This window comes from Oenanthe melanoleuca, chromosome 12 (genome assembly GCF_029582105.1).
Source record: "Oenanthe melanoleuca isolate GR-GAL-2019-014 chromosome 12, OMel1.0, whole genome shotgun sequence".
NCBI lineage: Eukaryota > Metazoa > Chordata > Aves > Passeriformes > Muscicapidae > Oenanthe > Oenanthe melanoleuca.
Window position 1 is genome coordinate 10,625,050 of NC_079346.1, and position 18,386 is coordinate 10,643,435.

The 18,386-nt window shown below is 42.7% G+C and overlaps 1 protein-coding gene across 4 annotated transcripts in view; it reads right to left on the minus strand.

Annotated features, from left to right (window-relative positions):
• MGLL (monoglyceride lipase) overlaps positions 1-18,386 on the minus strand; it is a 101,548-nt gene that overhangs the window by 34,040 nt on the left and 49,122 nt on the right. For all 4 annotated transcript variants that reach the window (XM_056501138.1, XM_056501140.1, XM_056501137.1 and 1 more), the window contains one exon: positions 6,604-6,710. In XM_056501138.1, the coding sequence (XP_056357113.1) occupies positions 6,604-6,710 (107 nt within the window). The remainder of the gene's footprint in view (positions 1-6,603; positions 6,711-18,386) is intronic.

An 18,386-nucleotide genomic window follows, 5' to 3' on the forward strand; every position in this document is an offset into this window, starting at 1 on the left:
TAAACTGAGGAAACCACAACCATTCTTTTGCAAACTTTGCTGCAGCCCAACATTATAATCCAGTGATATCCACATGCAGGGGCAGTGATGAAGAAACATCTGCATTGTCTTTCCCCCATCCCAATAGTGCCTGCATCCAGCTCTGGGTTATAGCATGGAGCTTACCTGTCTGTCCTAACTCACTGACTGTACCACAATTAAATATGTCTTAAAAATAATAATTGGTCAGGGTCAGATAAACAAATAGATTGCTTTGAGCAGCCTGGGTGTGGTTGGCAAGTTTTCACAGCTCACAGTTGATGACAGTAAGTGTCTGATTTCAGGTGCCCTTCTGTGCATCTGTGCTAAAGGTGCATCCAGCCCTCACAATTTCCAAACTCCCTTGCCTGAAAGACAGGTGCAAGACTATGTTTTCCCTCTTTTACACCAGCAGGAAAGTCCATGAAGTAAATAAAATCTCATCCCCCTGAGTGGAGTAGAGAGGAACCACCTTTGAGTATCCCCTGCAACCCAAAAATTTTAAAGTAAAATACTACACTGCTGCACTGTGTGCTCCATCAGACACATCAGCTGTGTGGAGCCTTACTGTTTCTTTATTTTTAGTTTGCTGTGGTCTAGCTGCTTCCTGTCCTGACAGTGCTGTTTCATCTGCCTTCACATGACAAACCAAACAAAGGCTGCATTTGCCTTTCCAAGTCCTGGCTTGTGACCTCCTCTGGAGCAAGAGGCACTGCAGGTATGTGTCACCCAGAGCTGCTCCTCTCTACTGGAAACAGCCCTGACTGACCTGAAAGATGCCATGTGGTGAGGCAGAGATTTGGGACTGTGTGATCCCAGTGTGAATGAAGCAGCAGAGTCACTGCAGAGATCACTTCACCAGAGCAAGGCTGGACTGCAGAAGTCTCTAATGACCTCCTCAAAAATAACAAGAATAATGTGGAAACCTCCATTTAATAAAGGCCATCTCAAAGTGCTTACAACTGCCTGTTGTGCCATGGGATATTCCCCTTGGGCTACACTGTTATAATACAATTATGGGTACATTTCAGCATCATTATGTTATAGGAGGTGTATCCAGAGGACTTTTTCCTGCATGAGCTGTGGTCCCTCTGGGAGGAACCATCTCACAACCACCAAAAGAAGCCAGGCTCATGCAGCAGCCTGGGAGGAAGCAAGGGGAAATCGACTGTCCAGTTGAAAGATTGTGTCCAAGAGCTTGTTCAGTGCATGGGAAAAGTTGTATCTTAGCTGTAGCAATAATTTTGCCTATCATTTCAAAGAGGCTAAAACTGCATGACATGGTTTCCTCAGCAAGCTGTCACTGCTGCTCTGAGATCCAGAGTTACAAGATCAGTGACTCCAGAAGAGCTGGAGGTCAGAAACAACTGGTTCACTCTGCCTGGGGCTCCTTGGTGGCTCAGGCTGATCTCCCAGCTCATCTCTTTCCATGAGAATCCCCACAGCCAAAACAGAGCTAGAGAAGTAAGGCAGACCAAGTAGTTTACTCACCAGCTATTTGTTTTACAGGATGCCTATTCTCCAGGTTCTCTCTGTGCTCTCACTGCCTAAGGCATTCCATGGTGCACTGCAGTAGCTGAACTCTCACCCTGCAATTACATGCTGTGGTTTCAGCTGCTGTGTGCCACACACAGGGCTAGCATTCCTCACCACTGCCTGGAAGGCAGATGACCCTCACTGCTACCTTCACATCTGGAGAGGGAAAGGCAAGGAAAGTTTGGGATTGTACTGAGTAGGGAGTCAAAACAGGGATAAACCAGCACTGGCAGCCAGGGCAGTGCCATCTCCTCTGGGGTCCCTGCTAAAAGGAACCTATAGCTCTCAGCTGGAAAAAAGTGAAAATACCCATTGTAAGCCTCCTGCCAAAGGAAAGCAAACAGTGAGTGCCATTCTTTCCCAGAGCTCTGCAGAAAAGCACTTCAAACCTTCCCTGCTCCAGTCAATGGGCTCACCCAGGGGAAGCAGAGAGCAGGCTGCAGTGGGTCATGGACCCACACCCAGCACCAAGGGGCAGTGCTGCTGCTCCATGGGCAACCCAGCTCCAAGGAACATCTGCAAGGCTTCCCTGGCTCCATTCCTGGAGGCTGCCCTGAAGCCTGCCCCATCACAGTGTCAGGGAATGCTGCTGTCCAGAACATTCCTGCATGCTAATGTACATGAGCTGATACTTCACACTTGCTGTGCTACCCTAACTCTTGTTCTTATGAATTCTGACATCCTTCTTGGTAATTTTCCCCTCCCAGTTTGACCATGTTTAGTTCTTTTTAATCTTTCTGTGTAGACCAATCCTTCCCAGTGCTATGAATAAATAAAAGCCTTCTGTTCTCATCAACAAAATGGTCTTTTAACAGTTGCAAGAACAACATAGCAATCACTTGGAAAAAAACAAAACAAAAGCAGCTAATATTTGATGCATTTAAAAATATCTTCTCCAGCTATTTTCTACATTTTAGAAATAAATCCTTCATTAAACAGAGAAAGCAGTGAGAAAATTAACGGAGAGAAGAAGCACCAGTGGGTGTCTGAGAGGGACTTGCTAACCCATCAGAAATGCTCACCACACACAAAGCAGCAGCAGCAGCAGCAGGGCTGCCAAAGCAAGCTGAACTTCAGTTAGAAACATCTAAGGAATGTGAATAAGCTGTTAGAGCTGCAACCTTTCCCTCTACTTTGATCTGACATTACACATAACTCAAGAGTGGGAAATTCAACAGCTTCAAAAAGGGTGAAGCAGTCAAAGGTCTTCATGTACCAGGACAGGTAGGGGGTTTATTCCTGCTGGAGAAATCAGGATGGAAGTGAATCTGGTGGCTAGGAACTGCCAGCAGGTTAGGGCTGAGTATTTCACCCTCCTCATCTTCATGTAAGACAGACACAGTACCCATAAGTAGCAGGAGAAGTCCAAGTGAGAAAGGGAGCTAATTTCAACTATGATTAAAAAGTGTAAGAAAAAAATGAACACATTTTTGCGGCCCCTGTATCTTGGAAATGTCTTTCTGACTGCTATTAGTTGACATGTACTTTTGAAGGTGAAATTGTGGTTTTTCTGGGCTCTGGCCACGTAATGCAACCATAGTGCACTAGATCTCAGCAAATGAGATGTTATAGGCAGAGAGACAAGGATGGCTGGAACATCATGTGCTTTACCAACTCAAAATGCTTGGTTTGAGAAAACAAAGCCACATTCTCTAGCCTTTATTCTTGTTTTCCTTGGCTCTCAGCTTTACAGATTCCTAAAATTAGTGTGTTAAAACTAAAGAAGCTGCAATCTGCAGCTGACTGAAGAGTTGCAGTATCACTCCACTTTGATGAATCCCCCACAGGTATTCTTTCTAAGAGAGCTTTTCTAAATTGATTGCCAATAATCTATTATGTTTGTCTCTTTCTTCTGTCATCAGAATCTTGCCATAATAAAATAATAGCAATACCGAAATGAAGTTGAAAAGGTGAGATGTTGTTTCAAAATACCTAAACTTGCAGAAATAGCAAGGTCATCCCAGCAGCCTTAATTCTGCCTTCATGAAGCTGCATGCCAAGCAAACCCAGAAATCATGGGAAACACTTAGCTGCCTGTTAAAAACACCTTATAATAGACCACAGGAAAAAAGCACTGTATTACACAGAAATTCCATTTTCCTCTTTCACAGGGTTGATGAAAACCAAAGCCATTTAATAATATTAGATGTAAGGTAAGGTTAAGAGGTCTTCTGGAATTCAATTTCCACCACCACCACAGAAAATTTCTAATACATATCTATGGGGTCCAGCAGTCTGGTGATTACAATGAAATATTCCAAAGAGTAAATGTTCAAATTTTGAACATATACTGAGAGGAGTGAGCCAGGGATATCCTACACAGGGCAATACTAAGACACAGTTTGGAGTGCAGTGTTTGTTAGTCTGTGAAGCACCTTTTGGTGAAGCCTTGCATAAGAGGAAACACTGATGCAGAGCAGCCTTTGGCAAGATTTAGAGCCCATGTGTGAGCTCCTACAGAGTCAGCAATAAAAATGGAAATTATTTTTCCTTCTTTTGACTGAAGGATAGACACAACATAAATCAGTCAAGTCACGCATTCTACAGCCCTGGTAACTCCCCGAGTCATTTGGGAAATCACACTTGCCACGCTGTGGAACTGCACTAATGATCTCATGGATAATGCACCTGTATTGGGAATTTTATCCAGAGAATGAGATATGAGAATACCAGAACCAGAACAAATATCCAGGTCAGGAAGTCTACACTGAGCTCCTAGGACTGGGAGCCACGGTATGAGGTAGGGAACAGACAGCTATTGTAGTGCTAGCACAATTGAATAATTGATATTGCCCAAAGATATCCAAAGGAAAGGGCACAAAGGGGAACACACTGCTGAAGTGATTCAGAATAGACAAAACAGTGGAGAAAAACATTAAATCTCCCAGTCTGACCAGAGCAGTTTTAGCAATGGAGGTGTTTACATCCTTCAGGTCTCACTGGCATTTAGCTCAGGCTGTAATTTGTATTTCATTGAAGTTTATCCTTGGTGGTTGCCTCTTTAAGTGCAAAGATTATTATACAGAGCATAAAAGATGTTAATTGTCTTTCTAACTCACAGTGAATCAAGGCTCAGTTACATCAGCTCTTTGTGTAACACAACTGTGTTTCCATTGTTCTGCTTTCAGGTTCCTTTTCACCCTCTTCTCTTTTCTGATCAGGAAAACGGAATTTACAAACAAAACTGTAGGTCTGACAGGGAGAACAAAGTTGTTCACTGACCTGAGAAACCAGATTTGTACAAATTGCACTGTTTAATCCAGAAATACTAGTTTATTAAAGAAAAACAACAGCCAAAACACCAAGAAATATTTATGTTTCTGTAATGAAAAATATATTCAAGGAAAAAGAGATCAAATAATCACACGGCACAAAACTTGCCTGATAGGAACATGCACCTCAAAGACCCTTCTCCATCAACAGAGGAGACATTCTCTGTATCAAATCCATGTGATAAATACAATGTTTTATCATTTCTTCTAGATTTGCTGCTTCAATTATTGCTATTATTACTTCTCAAAACCTTTCTTAAGCTTTATGGGAATGAGGAGCTAAGGCACAGTGTTAAGCATGCACAGAGAGCAACTCTAATCCCTCACAGGCTCATGGAGACTGAATAAGCTGCTTGTGTGTCCTGGAGCTCAGTAACTTTTTGTATGGACTGGCTGTGCCTGCTAAGAGCAGCCACAGGGTGAGCAGCATGTGGCCTGTTCCATCCCCTCCCATGAACTTTATTCCATACAGATCAACAGAGGGGCATGGAGACACTTCCTACTGGCATTACTGCAGACTCCTGCTAGCCTACCTCCAGCTCAGGAGGAAGTGCATCAAAATGAATGAATCAACACTTAGAAACACCCTGCCTACACAGGGAGAAAGAGACTTAGGTGGTGAGTAAGGATATTCCTGCACAGGTCAACTCTCTTTGCAAAGCCAGCCTCAAACATGGCATGTGATCAATTGTTAAAAAAAAAAGCCACATGGGTTTTATTTATTTTCCTTGCAAGCTGTATTGAGGACTAGATATTATCTTTTTCTGAGAAAATATAGGGGTCATTTCTGCACATCAAGTGTAGTGCTGTGACCAAAAGTGAGTCACAAGAGCAAGGGAAAGCCTTGGTACCCAGATTAAATAAGGTTTTGCCTTTCCTCTCACAGATAAATGGAGCAATGACTCACATACATTCAGGATCTTCTAACTCTAAACACTTCTGTCTTTGAGGAGAGCTAGGGGCAGGTTTGAGTCTTGGCTTCAGCCAAGGAAACTGCAGTATGCTTCCTTAGGTCAGTGGATAATCTGCCCAAAGGACATCAGATTTACACCAGGATTCATCCCATTTCAACCTGTCAGAACTTGGCCTTGCATTTTGTCTGCTGCACCATCAATCCCACTGATTCCTTTTGCTGCTCCTGATACTGACAGCGTGCCTGTCACAGGGAGCAGTAGCCTGCAATGGTAAAATCAAAGCAGAGATCTCCAAGCACAGGGAAGTTATGAAGTTGCAAGTGTGATGTGTGACAGGAGGCCACCAGAGAACCAGGAAAATTCAAATATACTGCTGGGATGTCCTGATCCACACACTGCACTGCTCACAGGTGTCTGATGCCTTCTTGTCTCTCCAGTTTCAAGGGTGCTGCTGTCACATTGTACGAGTGTATAAAATCTGTGCTGACATTTCAGCCTCCCATCTGGGATCCCTTAGGACAGTGAGAGTGAACCCAGCAGAAATGGCTCCAGAAATGGCACTGTTCCACAGTGGGCAATACCACCTCAGCCCCAAGAGACAGCTGAAAGGGAAATAATCCCTTAGAGTGAGGTCAAAACACCACCAGCAGCAATGTTAAGGGCAAGGCTAAGGAAAACACCAAGCAAACAGGGACAGCTTTTACAGATTCTAAATGCAGATCTTGACACAGCAACAGATAATCCCTTTCTCGTTTATGTCCAGCTGTAAATATTTTATTAGCTCTTCTGTCACTGCTGAGTAGCTGTAATGGCATTTACTTCAGCACAGGCCTGTAAATCAAGTTCAGTTTTAGGCTACTCACCATGGTCATGGGCAAACACAAACAAGTTGAGTCCTGTCAGCTTCTGGGCCAAGTCATCGTAGCGGCCGCAGTGCTCGCCAGCGCCATGGGCAATGAACACCAGGGCCCTAAATGGGGCAGCAAGGGATAAATCACCAACATGTAAACCACCCACACAAGCCTCACTGCTGCAAGGGAAACCAGAGCATTCCATGCAGCAACAGCAAACCCCAGGCAGGTGCAGAATTTCCAGATGGAATACAGGGAAACCATTGTCACCCTGACCTGCCATCGACCTGACCTTCAACCAGGTGTTGTAGGATGGATTAAGGGAAGGCCACTCGTGAGACAGAGCCACCATGGTCTGCTGCAGGTTCAAGATGCAGGTGGGCACCAGCATCAGCCCCTGAGCTGGATAACTCCATGGGGGCTTGGGCTCTACACAGCTCTTCCAGCATAAGTGATGCCACTGCTTCTTTTGGGACTGGTATCTCTCTGTGATTCAAATACCAACACTGTCCTTAACTTGAGAACTTGAAAAACTCTCCAGAACACTCAAAGGTGGAATTTCAGCCAAAGAATGGGTCTCCAGCATTTTGCTTGGAGTTTGGAATTTTATCTTTTGATCCAATTATGGTAATTTTACCATTCCAGTTTCTGCTCTAAAACAGTTGCATCACTTCTATGATTAAAGTGACTCTTAGATAACCACTGTGCAGAGATAATAAAAAATTAGTCTAATACACATTTTAGCAAATACTTATCTTTGAATATTCCATTTTTATGAATAATACCCTACTTTTACTGGAATGTCATCAAATGAAAGTGACTTATCTTGGACCTCCCCAGTGTTTCTGCTAGATAAAATTTTTATAGACTTGGGCTAGAACTATAGCAGAAGTAGCAAGGAGATTACAGAAGTGGTGCAGGATTTGACCAGTGACTATTTAAAATCCAGCTTTAGCAGCATAAACATAACTTGTTTGTTTAAAAAGACCATTTGTCATTGCAACATCAAAGCAACCACAAAATCATTTGAAGGCTACAAGTTTGACATTTTCAGTACATGAACAGTGAAATATTAAAGAACTGACAACATAAAACAATGACAGCAGTTAACAGCTAGGGAATTCCTCAACTTTATCTTGATTAAGGATTTGAATGCCTCTTATATAGTGTAGTCACAGCAATAAACTGCTTAGATCTTTATATATTTAAACTAAAAAAGCATGTAGGATGATGTAGAAACTCCTGTCCTAGCTCTTCAATTAGCACCTGCTTCAAAGCTTTTGCTCAGCTGGACAATTTAAGAGAGCATCCATCCAGACCATAAGGATTGTACAGAGTCCACTGCAAACACAAAAGCAACAGGGCAAAGATGCTCTGGTATCTGTCTAACACCAATTAGCAAGGGTGATGTTAGGTCATGTACCATATTTAACTTGCTGTGCATTACAAATCCTCTTTAGTGCCACTGAAGGCTGCAAAACAATCCATGTGTAGCAGTCATTGCTCCCTTTGTCATTGTCCCTGATCAATTGATTTGTCAAGCTATCAATGCACCTGGCAGACAGACTGATTTTAGGAGTGCAGGATCTATTATACCTCCAAATGCTGAAGAAATTGAGACATTGCTTGTTCAGTGGAGAATTAACTTTATTCCTGTGGGCTCATCACCCTGATATGCAACAGACTCAGCCAGGCTAAGTCTCTCTGCCCCATACCTCCTACTACCTTCAAGCTTCCTTGCTCAATGTCTTACTTAAGCTCTTTAGGGGACCTGTATTTGTTTCTGCTGACTAGGCACAGAGATTAAGGTGCAACTTGGCTGACTGAATATAGCCCTTCATTTCTCAGGGAAATAGTATTTGAATTTATGCACTAAATGGCACTAAGTGAATGAAACCTAATGGGAAGCTGGCAAAGAGAACTCTTCCAGGAAATTCTTGTTTCTTCATCCCTGTGACAGAAAGTCCTTGTTTTTCTTTAATTCATACTGATGCAGTACCATGACTTTGCCTGTCAGCATCCTTCTAGATGTAACAGCCCTCTTTTTATGTGAAACCAAATAAGAAAATATAAAAACCCAAAGCTTCAGACAGGCAAGGTGTTCCTGTGACCTTTCCTTCTGCCTGGAACACAATTGCCAGGTGTCACAGAAAGCCTTTGCACACCACAGGGAACAAACCTGGGTTGTTATTTGCCTGCAAAATACTGAATAAGAGCCCTGATCCTGCTTGTGCCTAATGACAGTAGCTGCTGGAAAGACTTAGATACTCTTGCAAGTTTTATCCTATCAATAATTATAAACAAAGCATAAAATTTCCAATTTGTTACACTGAAACAAAATCAGCCTGTCCTGTTGTTCAATAAAAAGTGAGAGTGGTTTTCTTACCAAAAACTAGGTCACATCTACACAGCTCCTTAGCTCCAGCCTTCAGGTCTAAGCACAAGGGCCATATATTGAACACAACCTTCAAAATCTGAAATTAGTATGAGCATCATCTGAACAAGGATTTGGCTCTTTCACTTAATCTCCAATTTTCCACTTCAAAGTAGGGATAGATTTGGCAAATAATACCTGAAGACAGTGTAGCAAACACATGATTTAACATATCTTCACCAGCAAGCTGCCAGGAAAATACAATAAACTATTAGATTGATTGACAGCAGCTGTCTCTTGTATGTAAATATTTTTGGAGCTAACCCTGCTCTTAAGTCACAGTCTTCTCCTTCCTTACCACGATGGCTGGAATAACAGAATATCAGAGATTGCTTTCAACAGAGTCATTTAAAATTAATATGGATCCTGCAGTGTTTGAGGTTTTGCAGGACTGCAGTGCCTTTCTGTGCAGTCTCAATGAGAATTTTGCTCATAAAAGGTTTGTGTCTTGGCCATGTATCAAACTGGTAATGGGGAGAAATTTCCTCACCTCCAGCTTTTGCAGTTGTGCTGCTGAAATCCGTGGAAGTTCGCACGTATCAGAAAACATTGTGCACAGCCTGCAAAGCTCTCTGGAAAACGCCTGTGCCTGAATCCCTGCTAATTCTAATGCCTCTGACCACATCTTTGGATGCTTCAGCTGGCTTTGGCTGGGGGCAGTGCTTGCTGAAGATGTGGGAATAGCTGGGCTGCGGCAGCTGCTCAGGATGAGCTCTGGCAGGCAGGGCTCCCTGCTCAGCCCTGTGCCTGCACACAGAGCCAGGGTGTGGGCTGGGCAGGAACAGAGCCCACTCCTGCTCTCACCTAACTCTGCAACAACAATTACGGGCTATTAAAGGAAACCACTTTATTGACTAAAAACAGATGGTTTTTGCAGATTCCTGCCCTTCCCATAACCTTTATCACCTCCTCCTCCTGCCCCTCCCCACTGCAGGTTTCTGCCTCCTGGTACTGCTCAGCTTGGCAAACAGATGCAGCTGATTATTACACAAGAAGGCAGAATAATATTTGTCTTTACTGTCCAAATCAACTCCTGGCTGTGTTTAGTGCCTGTCCCTGCTCTCACATCCCCACTGTGCCGGTGGCCCCTGACTGGTATCAGTCCCTCCTGTACTGCAGCTTTGTAAAACAGCACTGCCACACCCACGGCTCATACAGAACACTTGCAAACACCCTGTCCTTTATTTAGGATGGGAGGGAGCTGTGGAGGTCAGGCTGAACACAGGCAGTGTGTTGTTTTTCTGTCCTGCCTCTTGGAGAGGCCACCAGCTGATCCAAGCTTTGGCTGTGTCCAACCCTTCCCTATTTCTCACTGTAGCTTCACATCCACCAATATTTCACTTCTTGTGTGGGCAGCAGCTTTGCAGGGCAGGGTCATGCTTTGGGTTGCAGTTCTAGGTGGAAAGGCAGTACCAGGTTTAAAGGTTCTGCCTTTCTTTATTGCTGTCTTTTTTGACTTGTCTTTTTTGTCTTATCAAGGGCCAAGACAATTGTTCAGAGATGCAATTCCACAGCCAGCTGGAGGAGAACAGTTCTAGGGAAAATAAACTGCAGCACTGGACTTACACACATGAGCAAGAGCCCTCTTAAACCAAGGCTTTTAGAAGAAAAATACACTGAAAGCACACCCAGAAAGCTTCTGTGCTGAGGCACTTTGCAGGCCTGAAACACCACTCAGGGCTTGGGTCCTGCTGGGTGTAAAACCCATGTTCTTGCTTTGCTTTCAACAAAATTCATGTTGAAACTGAACTAGACAAAGAAGTTTGCAAGCAGGATGGAGTGACTTGAACATCTTGTGTCCTCCAAGGGCAGAGCCACTTCTCTGGGAGCCCATGCATATTCTTTTATTGCCAGAAAATAACCCAAAACATTAGGATTGAACTAAAGAACGGAAGACAAGCTTCCTATGACTGCATTTATGAAAAATGCAATCTTTTCCACCCCATTCAAAAGTATCTCTCTTCAGAATAATATATAAGTACTTGCCTTAACCTCAGGAAACTTTCTTCAACACATAAAAGTCAACAGGACTCTCAAAGTACAGGATAAAAGTTAAAAAGGGATTTGTATATGCTGTCTGGAATAAGGACTGATTTAATCACACCCAGAAGTGATTTCCTAAATCAAACCCTCACAACTCAAGATAATACCATGTTATTCTAGGTTAGGCAACTGTGCTTTTCATTTGGTCTTATGGATGTCGTTACCAGAACCAGATCAACTTTAACAAAGAACATCTGACTTGCACAGTTTTGAATTCCAGACACTAAATTCCTAAAGTAATTTTTAAAAACTAACTGACAGGAAAGCTCTGAGCCAGCTAAGCTGCCAGAAAAATGACTGGCTTTAAGTACTACGTTTTGTTGTGTTGTTTGAGCTGATTTATCAGTTCCTTTGTAGCTGAACAATTAACTTTTATTTACCAAAAACTGGTGATGTTTTTGGACAAGCAACTAGATAATTGCTCACAGATCTTTTAGTGTGTTAAAAATGTTTTGTGTGTATTTTGCTTCCAATGTGTATTATAATGGAAAGGTGTTCATTCTTGTGTCAGCTGAGTGAATGGGCCTCACTATTATATCTATCATATAATAAGATTTGTTGAGGTTTAAGTGTCAATCTAATTTTCTACCCTTGGTATTTGCTTAAAGATTACAAAAAAAACCCAAAAAAACTCCAGCTAATAATTTACAAGAACATGTAGTGAAGAATAATTTTTTTGTTCACTATTTGTGATTTTTCCCTTTTCTCTGGAGGGTTCTTCAGCCCCTTGCTTTGGGTGTAAGACCTAAAACTGGGAAGGGGGTTATCTCTGTATCTGCTTTTTGAGTTAGTTTTTGCATTCTTTTTTCTGGAGGTGATTTGTGCCCCAAGGCAACCCTGAAAAAACCTTGGGCTGTGTGTAGGGGCTACAAAAATCTATAGCAGTTTGGCTCATGCTATGCAAGCTTGTGACCTACCCAGCTAGCCATGAGTTCAGCCCAGTGACTCCAGTTAGACAGGAATATTTATGGAGTCAGGTGTGTCCCTTCATGCCATCCTTCTGCCTCTAGGAAACATCTGAGTTATGTCCCCCTGAGGGTGTATTTGGGAGTGACTTTTCTCCCAATTCCAATCCATTTTTCAAGGAGGCATTACACCCAGGAGCTTTTCTTGATCTCTTGCTCAGGTTTTTGCATTCTTAGCCTCTGCCCTGCTGCCCCACAGCCCTGCCATCTATGCTCAGGCTCTGGGGAGCCACCTCTTTCTAGCAGCTGTATCACTATTTTTCCTAAAACAGGTGAAAAAACAAATCATAATGTCAATAGCCTGGAGCTGAGTCTCTCTCAACCTTCTCTCAAAATCACAGACCATACAGCATTAGCATGGATACCGCACAGAGCTCTGGATGTGGAGGAGTTTATCTCTGGGGTTTAACTTTGCAAAACCTTTATGCATGAAAGAACATGTCAAAGGAACCTGCACTATACTCACAATACATAATTTCTGCTTGACTATGCAGAGCTTGTGGGGGTGGAGGGCTCTGTACATTTGTGTTTGATGTGGTTTGATCTGGACTAGTACAATCAGTAGTTTTATTCCTGTTCAGATCCTAAATTGGAAATTTAAAAATAAGCCTCTTTCTTTCCTCACTTCCTCATTTCCTCAGGCTTGGTTCCCATGCAAGCCCCTCCAAAGGGGCTGCTGTTAATTTAAGCAGCATCTTGCAGTCTTACACCACAGAGATTTAGGCTCAGTCTTAAAATCTGTGCCTGCTCCTGTAAGCAATCCTCTTGAACGTGTCTGCAAGCCTGGTCTCATCCTACATCCCAAAATCACAACTCCTCACAAGAACAGAGTGAGGAGGACATTCCAGAACTGCCAAGATGTCCAGAAGGAGTAACATGGCTAAGTTTTCCAGCCACCTCAGAAAGTGCAGACATCATAAATCAGCAGAGCAGAGACAGAACGGGTTAGTACAAATATATTTCATAACAAAAGGTTCAACAGGATCCAACTAGAGCCAGCACAAAACAATGTGCAGAAATAGTTTAAGCTGATTTATTGCAGTTTTTTCAAAAAGCAAGCCCTCACTGAGAATAACTCATGAGCAGTCTTATACAGGGAGAAGAGAGGAAGGAAATTTCAGATGGGGGTGGGAGAGAAAGAATTATTGGGTCCTTGCAACTGCATAGCTCTGGGTAAATCTCTGCAAAGTTAGCATTAAGATCATCTGTATTTAGTTTCAAGGAGGCTTTGAAGTAATATTTTAGGGGACATGAAGCTGAGATCAGAGGTGAAATGCCTGGTGTGTAGCTTAAAATTCATGGGTTGGATCTTCCCACCCCTTTCTTGGATAAAACTTGGGAGAAGGGATTCTAGGGTTACGTGGACTGCCCCAGGGAGAACTCCTCCACTTTGATATCAGAGATGGGATTTGCCTTGGCAGAACTCACTGCCAGACCTGCAGCTCTGAACCTGCAAGACAGACAAGATCCTGGAGACTTGGGCAACCCAGGGGTGGATCTGAGCTCTCCTGTGGCTGCTGCCCTTCTACAGAGCACAGGAAGCCTTGAGAGGAGGATTATGACACCTGTTTCCAGCAAGACAAGGGGTAGGCATTGCCAAACACACAGGACCAAGGAAGGGATGATGTGGGGGACAGAACTGCCCCAGGAAGGAATGCTGGAACTGGACATCCTAGTCCTGTGCTTTGCTCTGCTTCAGCCCTTGCTCAGTACAAGGGTTACAAGGGAGATAAAATAGAGGTCACATCTCCCAAGGGGAGCTACAGGGATAGATGCACAAAGTAGTCAGTGTCTCTCAAAAAAAACTGTGCAAATATTGCTTAAATAGAAGACATCAGCTCCAAAATTCAAGTCAACCTGAAATCACCCTCAATTTTTTCAGATTAGCTTTAGGGCGTGGAGGGAGAATATGCCAAGAAATGAGAGTTTCTGGCACAGATCCCCTTGGAAATCAGGAAGAATAAAATACTTCTTGTTAGTTTTATTAAAAATTCATTTTGACTTGGAAGCAAAGCCACTGCAGATGAGTGATGGCTGCAGGGCCACCACTCTCAATGGAGCACCAACAGACAGGGAGTAAGAGCAAGAACACTTTTCACAGACTCTCCCTCCTCTTCACTGGCACTGAATGTTTAATGATTTCCAAAGGGACAAAAATGACTGTTGAGCCAGTCGTGTAGCAGTTTCTTCTTGAAATCAAAATGCAGATACTGCCTAGTGAGGCAAAGCCTTGGAAATAGAAAGGCCTGTGTAATGAGATGGACTGTCCTTTCCAAGCATGAGAAAGCTGCAGTTGAAGGGCAAGAAGCTTCTTCTGCACCATCACTATCACTTAAACTCAGCATTACTCACTAGTTCAGTACTACATCTGCTCTCTGAACAAAAAAAAGGGTTTTCTTAATGTAGAAGTATGTCTCTGTTTCAAAGTAGCTGTGCAAAACCAGTTCTTTTTTACTGAACTCCCTTGAAGTCTTGGCATATGCAGAGCAGTGGAAGCTGTTCCAGTGACAAGTGAGACAAGTCATTATTGCTGCTGTAAGTTCATAGCCTGACAAATCCAACTCAACCCTGAAGGAAGGGAAGCTTCCTAGAAAGGAACAAGGTGTGCTTCATTAAGGGATGAGCTCAAGCCATGCAAGAATGCTTGTTACATGGCATCCCAGCCACATTTTGACAATTTAATCTCCCTTTTTGGCATAGCACAGAAGATGGAAATAGACAGCAGTATTCATGTATTGAGGTGAGGAGTTCTAGATACGCCTCTGTAGCTTCCAAATGATGGAAAATATTTTATTTAGTAAAAGCCTACCATTGGTTAGATCCACACAAGTACATGGTACTGTTTTAGTCCTTAGAAACACGGTGCTTGCTTGGATATTTTCAAATATTTATTGAGGAGGGCTTGTGGTTAGAGACAAATAATCGAGTGCTCCAGAGAACACCACATCTAAATGTTAAGTGGCACTTGCTGAAGTCCCCTAAGACAAGTCTGCAGGCTTCTTCTGACCTCAATTCTTTTGCAAGGTATTTTTCATGCAGGACATCACTTCTAGTCTGAACCCAGGTGCACCAGAGGTTTTTCATAGTCCATGTCCCCCCCAAACCAATGGTTCTTAAAAATGGGCTTTTCCATGGTTCAGACTCTAGGCATGCTCAGATTCTGATCACCTCCTGTCCCATGCTGCTATTTCAGGGAGTGGATGGTACAGACAACTCATGACCAGCAGCACTGAAAGAGTTGTTCCAGGAAGAATTCAGCTCAGCACCCCAGCACCTGGGAAGAGGCAGAAAAGCACACACCTGGCACAAGAGGGTCAGAAGTTTCTGAGCTATTCCTGCATGAATGAAGTACTTTGATCAAGCATTTGGGGCTTATGTGGGCAAATCTTCACTAGCTTGGAATCACAAAATGGTTTGGGTTGAAAGGGACCTTAAAGGTCACCCATTTCCACCTCCCTGTCATGGTCAGGGGGCACCTTCCAGGAAGAGAGCTGTGAGTAAAGAAGGAGCAAGAAAGGAGATGACACTTCACCTGTTCTGTGAAGTCAAGATCCTGTTATTGTAACTTTTTAATAAAGCAGTGACTGTGCAGTTCCTAGTCGTATGGCAGTGGTTGAAAGAAAGACTTAATTCCCTGAAATACTTAGACACAATAATACTGTTTGTGGCCAGGCAATTTCACTCCTAATGTGGAACTCTTGATTACTTCCTGCAGAGTCAATTGCCTGTCCTCACTTTTATCTTCCTGATCCAATTTTGTCAGCAGTCCTCTGTGTTGGCAGAGATCTTAATTGGTTATTCTTAACTAACTGACAAACTCGTTATAAGTTCAGATGTCAGAGGTAGCATGGGTCTCTAAATTGCCAAGTTTTTCTGCAAGATTTTCCAAAATCTAGGGTGGAATTATTCCATAAACTTGGAGACAGAAACTCAAGGATTTATTTCTTAATCATAAAGGGCTTATGTATATTTTAACATATTTTGAGATTAAACACATTAATTTCCAACAGAATCTTGGCACATCCCAGTGCTGCACTTCAGCCTTGCCCAGCTAGGAGAGGAATCTTTGCAGCAAGAGGCTTTACAGGCTCTGTCAAAATCAATATCAGCATCTACTCCTCTGGGAAATTAGGAATGTCACAGGCAAAGCGTTTGCCAAGGCTTTCAGCATGTTCCAATTAATTTACTATTCCATGTTTGCTGTAGACCTGAGGTAGGAAGGAAAGTTGAATGGAAGCAGTTAAACATGAGCTGTGGAATGCTGCTAAGACAATGATCGCTGCAGCAGGAGCTTTAAAAGATGAAATATTTATTCACGTTTTGAACCAAAATGAATTTTAATCACAGGTGAGGTGCAGTGGTTTAAACCATTAAGTCATCTACAGATGACCTCAGAGTTGGATTCAGACTTCAGCCCATGGCTGCCAAATCAATATGTGTTATTTCTTGGCTGCACTGAGCTAATCTGGGTGTCCAAAGGCTTTAGCTACTGCAGGCTTGGTCCTAAAATATTATTTAATTTCTAACACCAAGGCAGCTTCACTTCTCACAGGGAGGGCTGCCATGCTAACACAAATCAGGAACCTACCTGCCATGAGTTTTAATCACTGCCTTGTTGATTTGCTCTCAAAAAGGGCCAGATGTAATAGCTTTAAGCTCCAAATATGAATGGGGACCTGTCCTACTTGAGGTGCAACTACTAGAATAAAGATGGGTGGTAACAAAAAAAAAAAAAAAAAAAAAGAGTATTTAGTTAGATGAGTCCTTGGCTGCAATCATCTTAGGTACAGGGAAAGAAAGCCAAAGGCATGTGGGATGTCTTTTCTGCAGAAAAGCTTAAAATAGAAAAGGAAATCAATACTCATTTACAGTATCTGGCAGTCACTGAACCAAAACATACATGTACACCTACAGCTGAGCAGAAATAACAACATTTATTTAAACCACAAGCTGTTATTCTGCTGCAGGAATGCTGTTTCATGTGGAACACTTCACCAGAGACTGTACCACATATTTCTGGCCGTTTTTAAAAAGCCTTAACAATATCCAGAGCAAATACTTTCAATACCACAGTTATTAACCCCACCAGCCAGGCCAGCTTCGACTCCTTGGATTCCTGAGAGCTGGTGTGGAGGAGAATGTGTTCAGCAGGGAGCAAACCTCTGATGGGCAGAGCCCTAAAATAATGCTTCAAAAGAGAAATATACACCTGGGTGTAAGAACGAGGCAATGTTTCCACTATGCAAAATTACAGGCTTCAAAGGAAGGAATAGTGTTTAACAAATCAGCATTCCCCAAACACCAAAAGTGAAATGAAATGTAAACAAAGTGAATCTGCTGATTGCTTGTTTTTTTTCCATCCCCCAGCTCTGAGAAATGCGACCAGTAAATAAATAGGATAAATAATAACAGCAGCTGGCTTTTGTGCAGCACTCCTCACACAGAAAACCCAAAATGCTTTACAAATGGTGCAACCAGGCTGCTTGCAGAGGTCACACAAGGCAGAGATGAGTGGCATCTCAAAAGGTTCTCTGATCCATCACCCCATCCCAAGCAAGGATCAATTCTTCCCACTGCCACATAAACTGAAGCTCAGAGGTAAAAAGCCTTTCCTGTGGCAGCACAGCATGGCAGAGGCAAGGATGGACACAGCATGAGTAAAAACCTGACTCTAGGCAGCCAGCAGGAGCTTAACAGCAGGGTTAGGACATCACCATGGCTTCCCTGTGCTACATGCATGGGGCCACAGTGAGCCTGGAAAGAACAAAATCCATTAAAAAAAATCTTTCTGTCCTAATGAATTTGTGGGTATCTAATAACGTCAGAGAGATGCTCTGTGCATTTTCAGGACAACCTGGGTTGAGATGATCCACACCCCTTGTTTGGGGAGGGACAGAGGGTGACAAAATGCTGATTGTTTGAATGTCTTTTTAATGACATGAGATTATGAATGCTGCTCAGAATACAGATTTGAATGCTCCAAATATTGTAGACTAGCTCCCACATAAAATTGAAAAAATGAAGAAAAAGCTTAACCATTAAGTCAGCTAGATGTTATCTTACAGAAATTTAATTACTGCTTCCTTGTCACTCCTTATGCCTTTCACCCAGCAAATTAAACCATTGCTGATTTCTGGAATTGACAGTTGAATTTGAAAGCCCACTGAGATAGTTTTGAAAATAAAAGTTAAAAGTATATTGAAAAATTATAAAAATAAGCTCATCTTGTCTGTTGGTGAACCAACTAACCTGCTGATATCTACAGCAAATTAAACCAAATTCTGTTCTGTTCTTAAGAAAGGCCAATGATTTAGGTCTTATTCCCTCACTCTGCAAGATTCAGGCATGGGCAA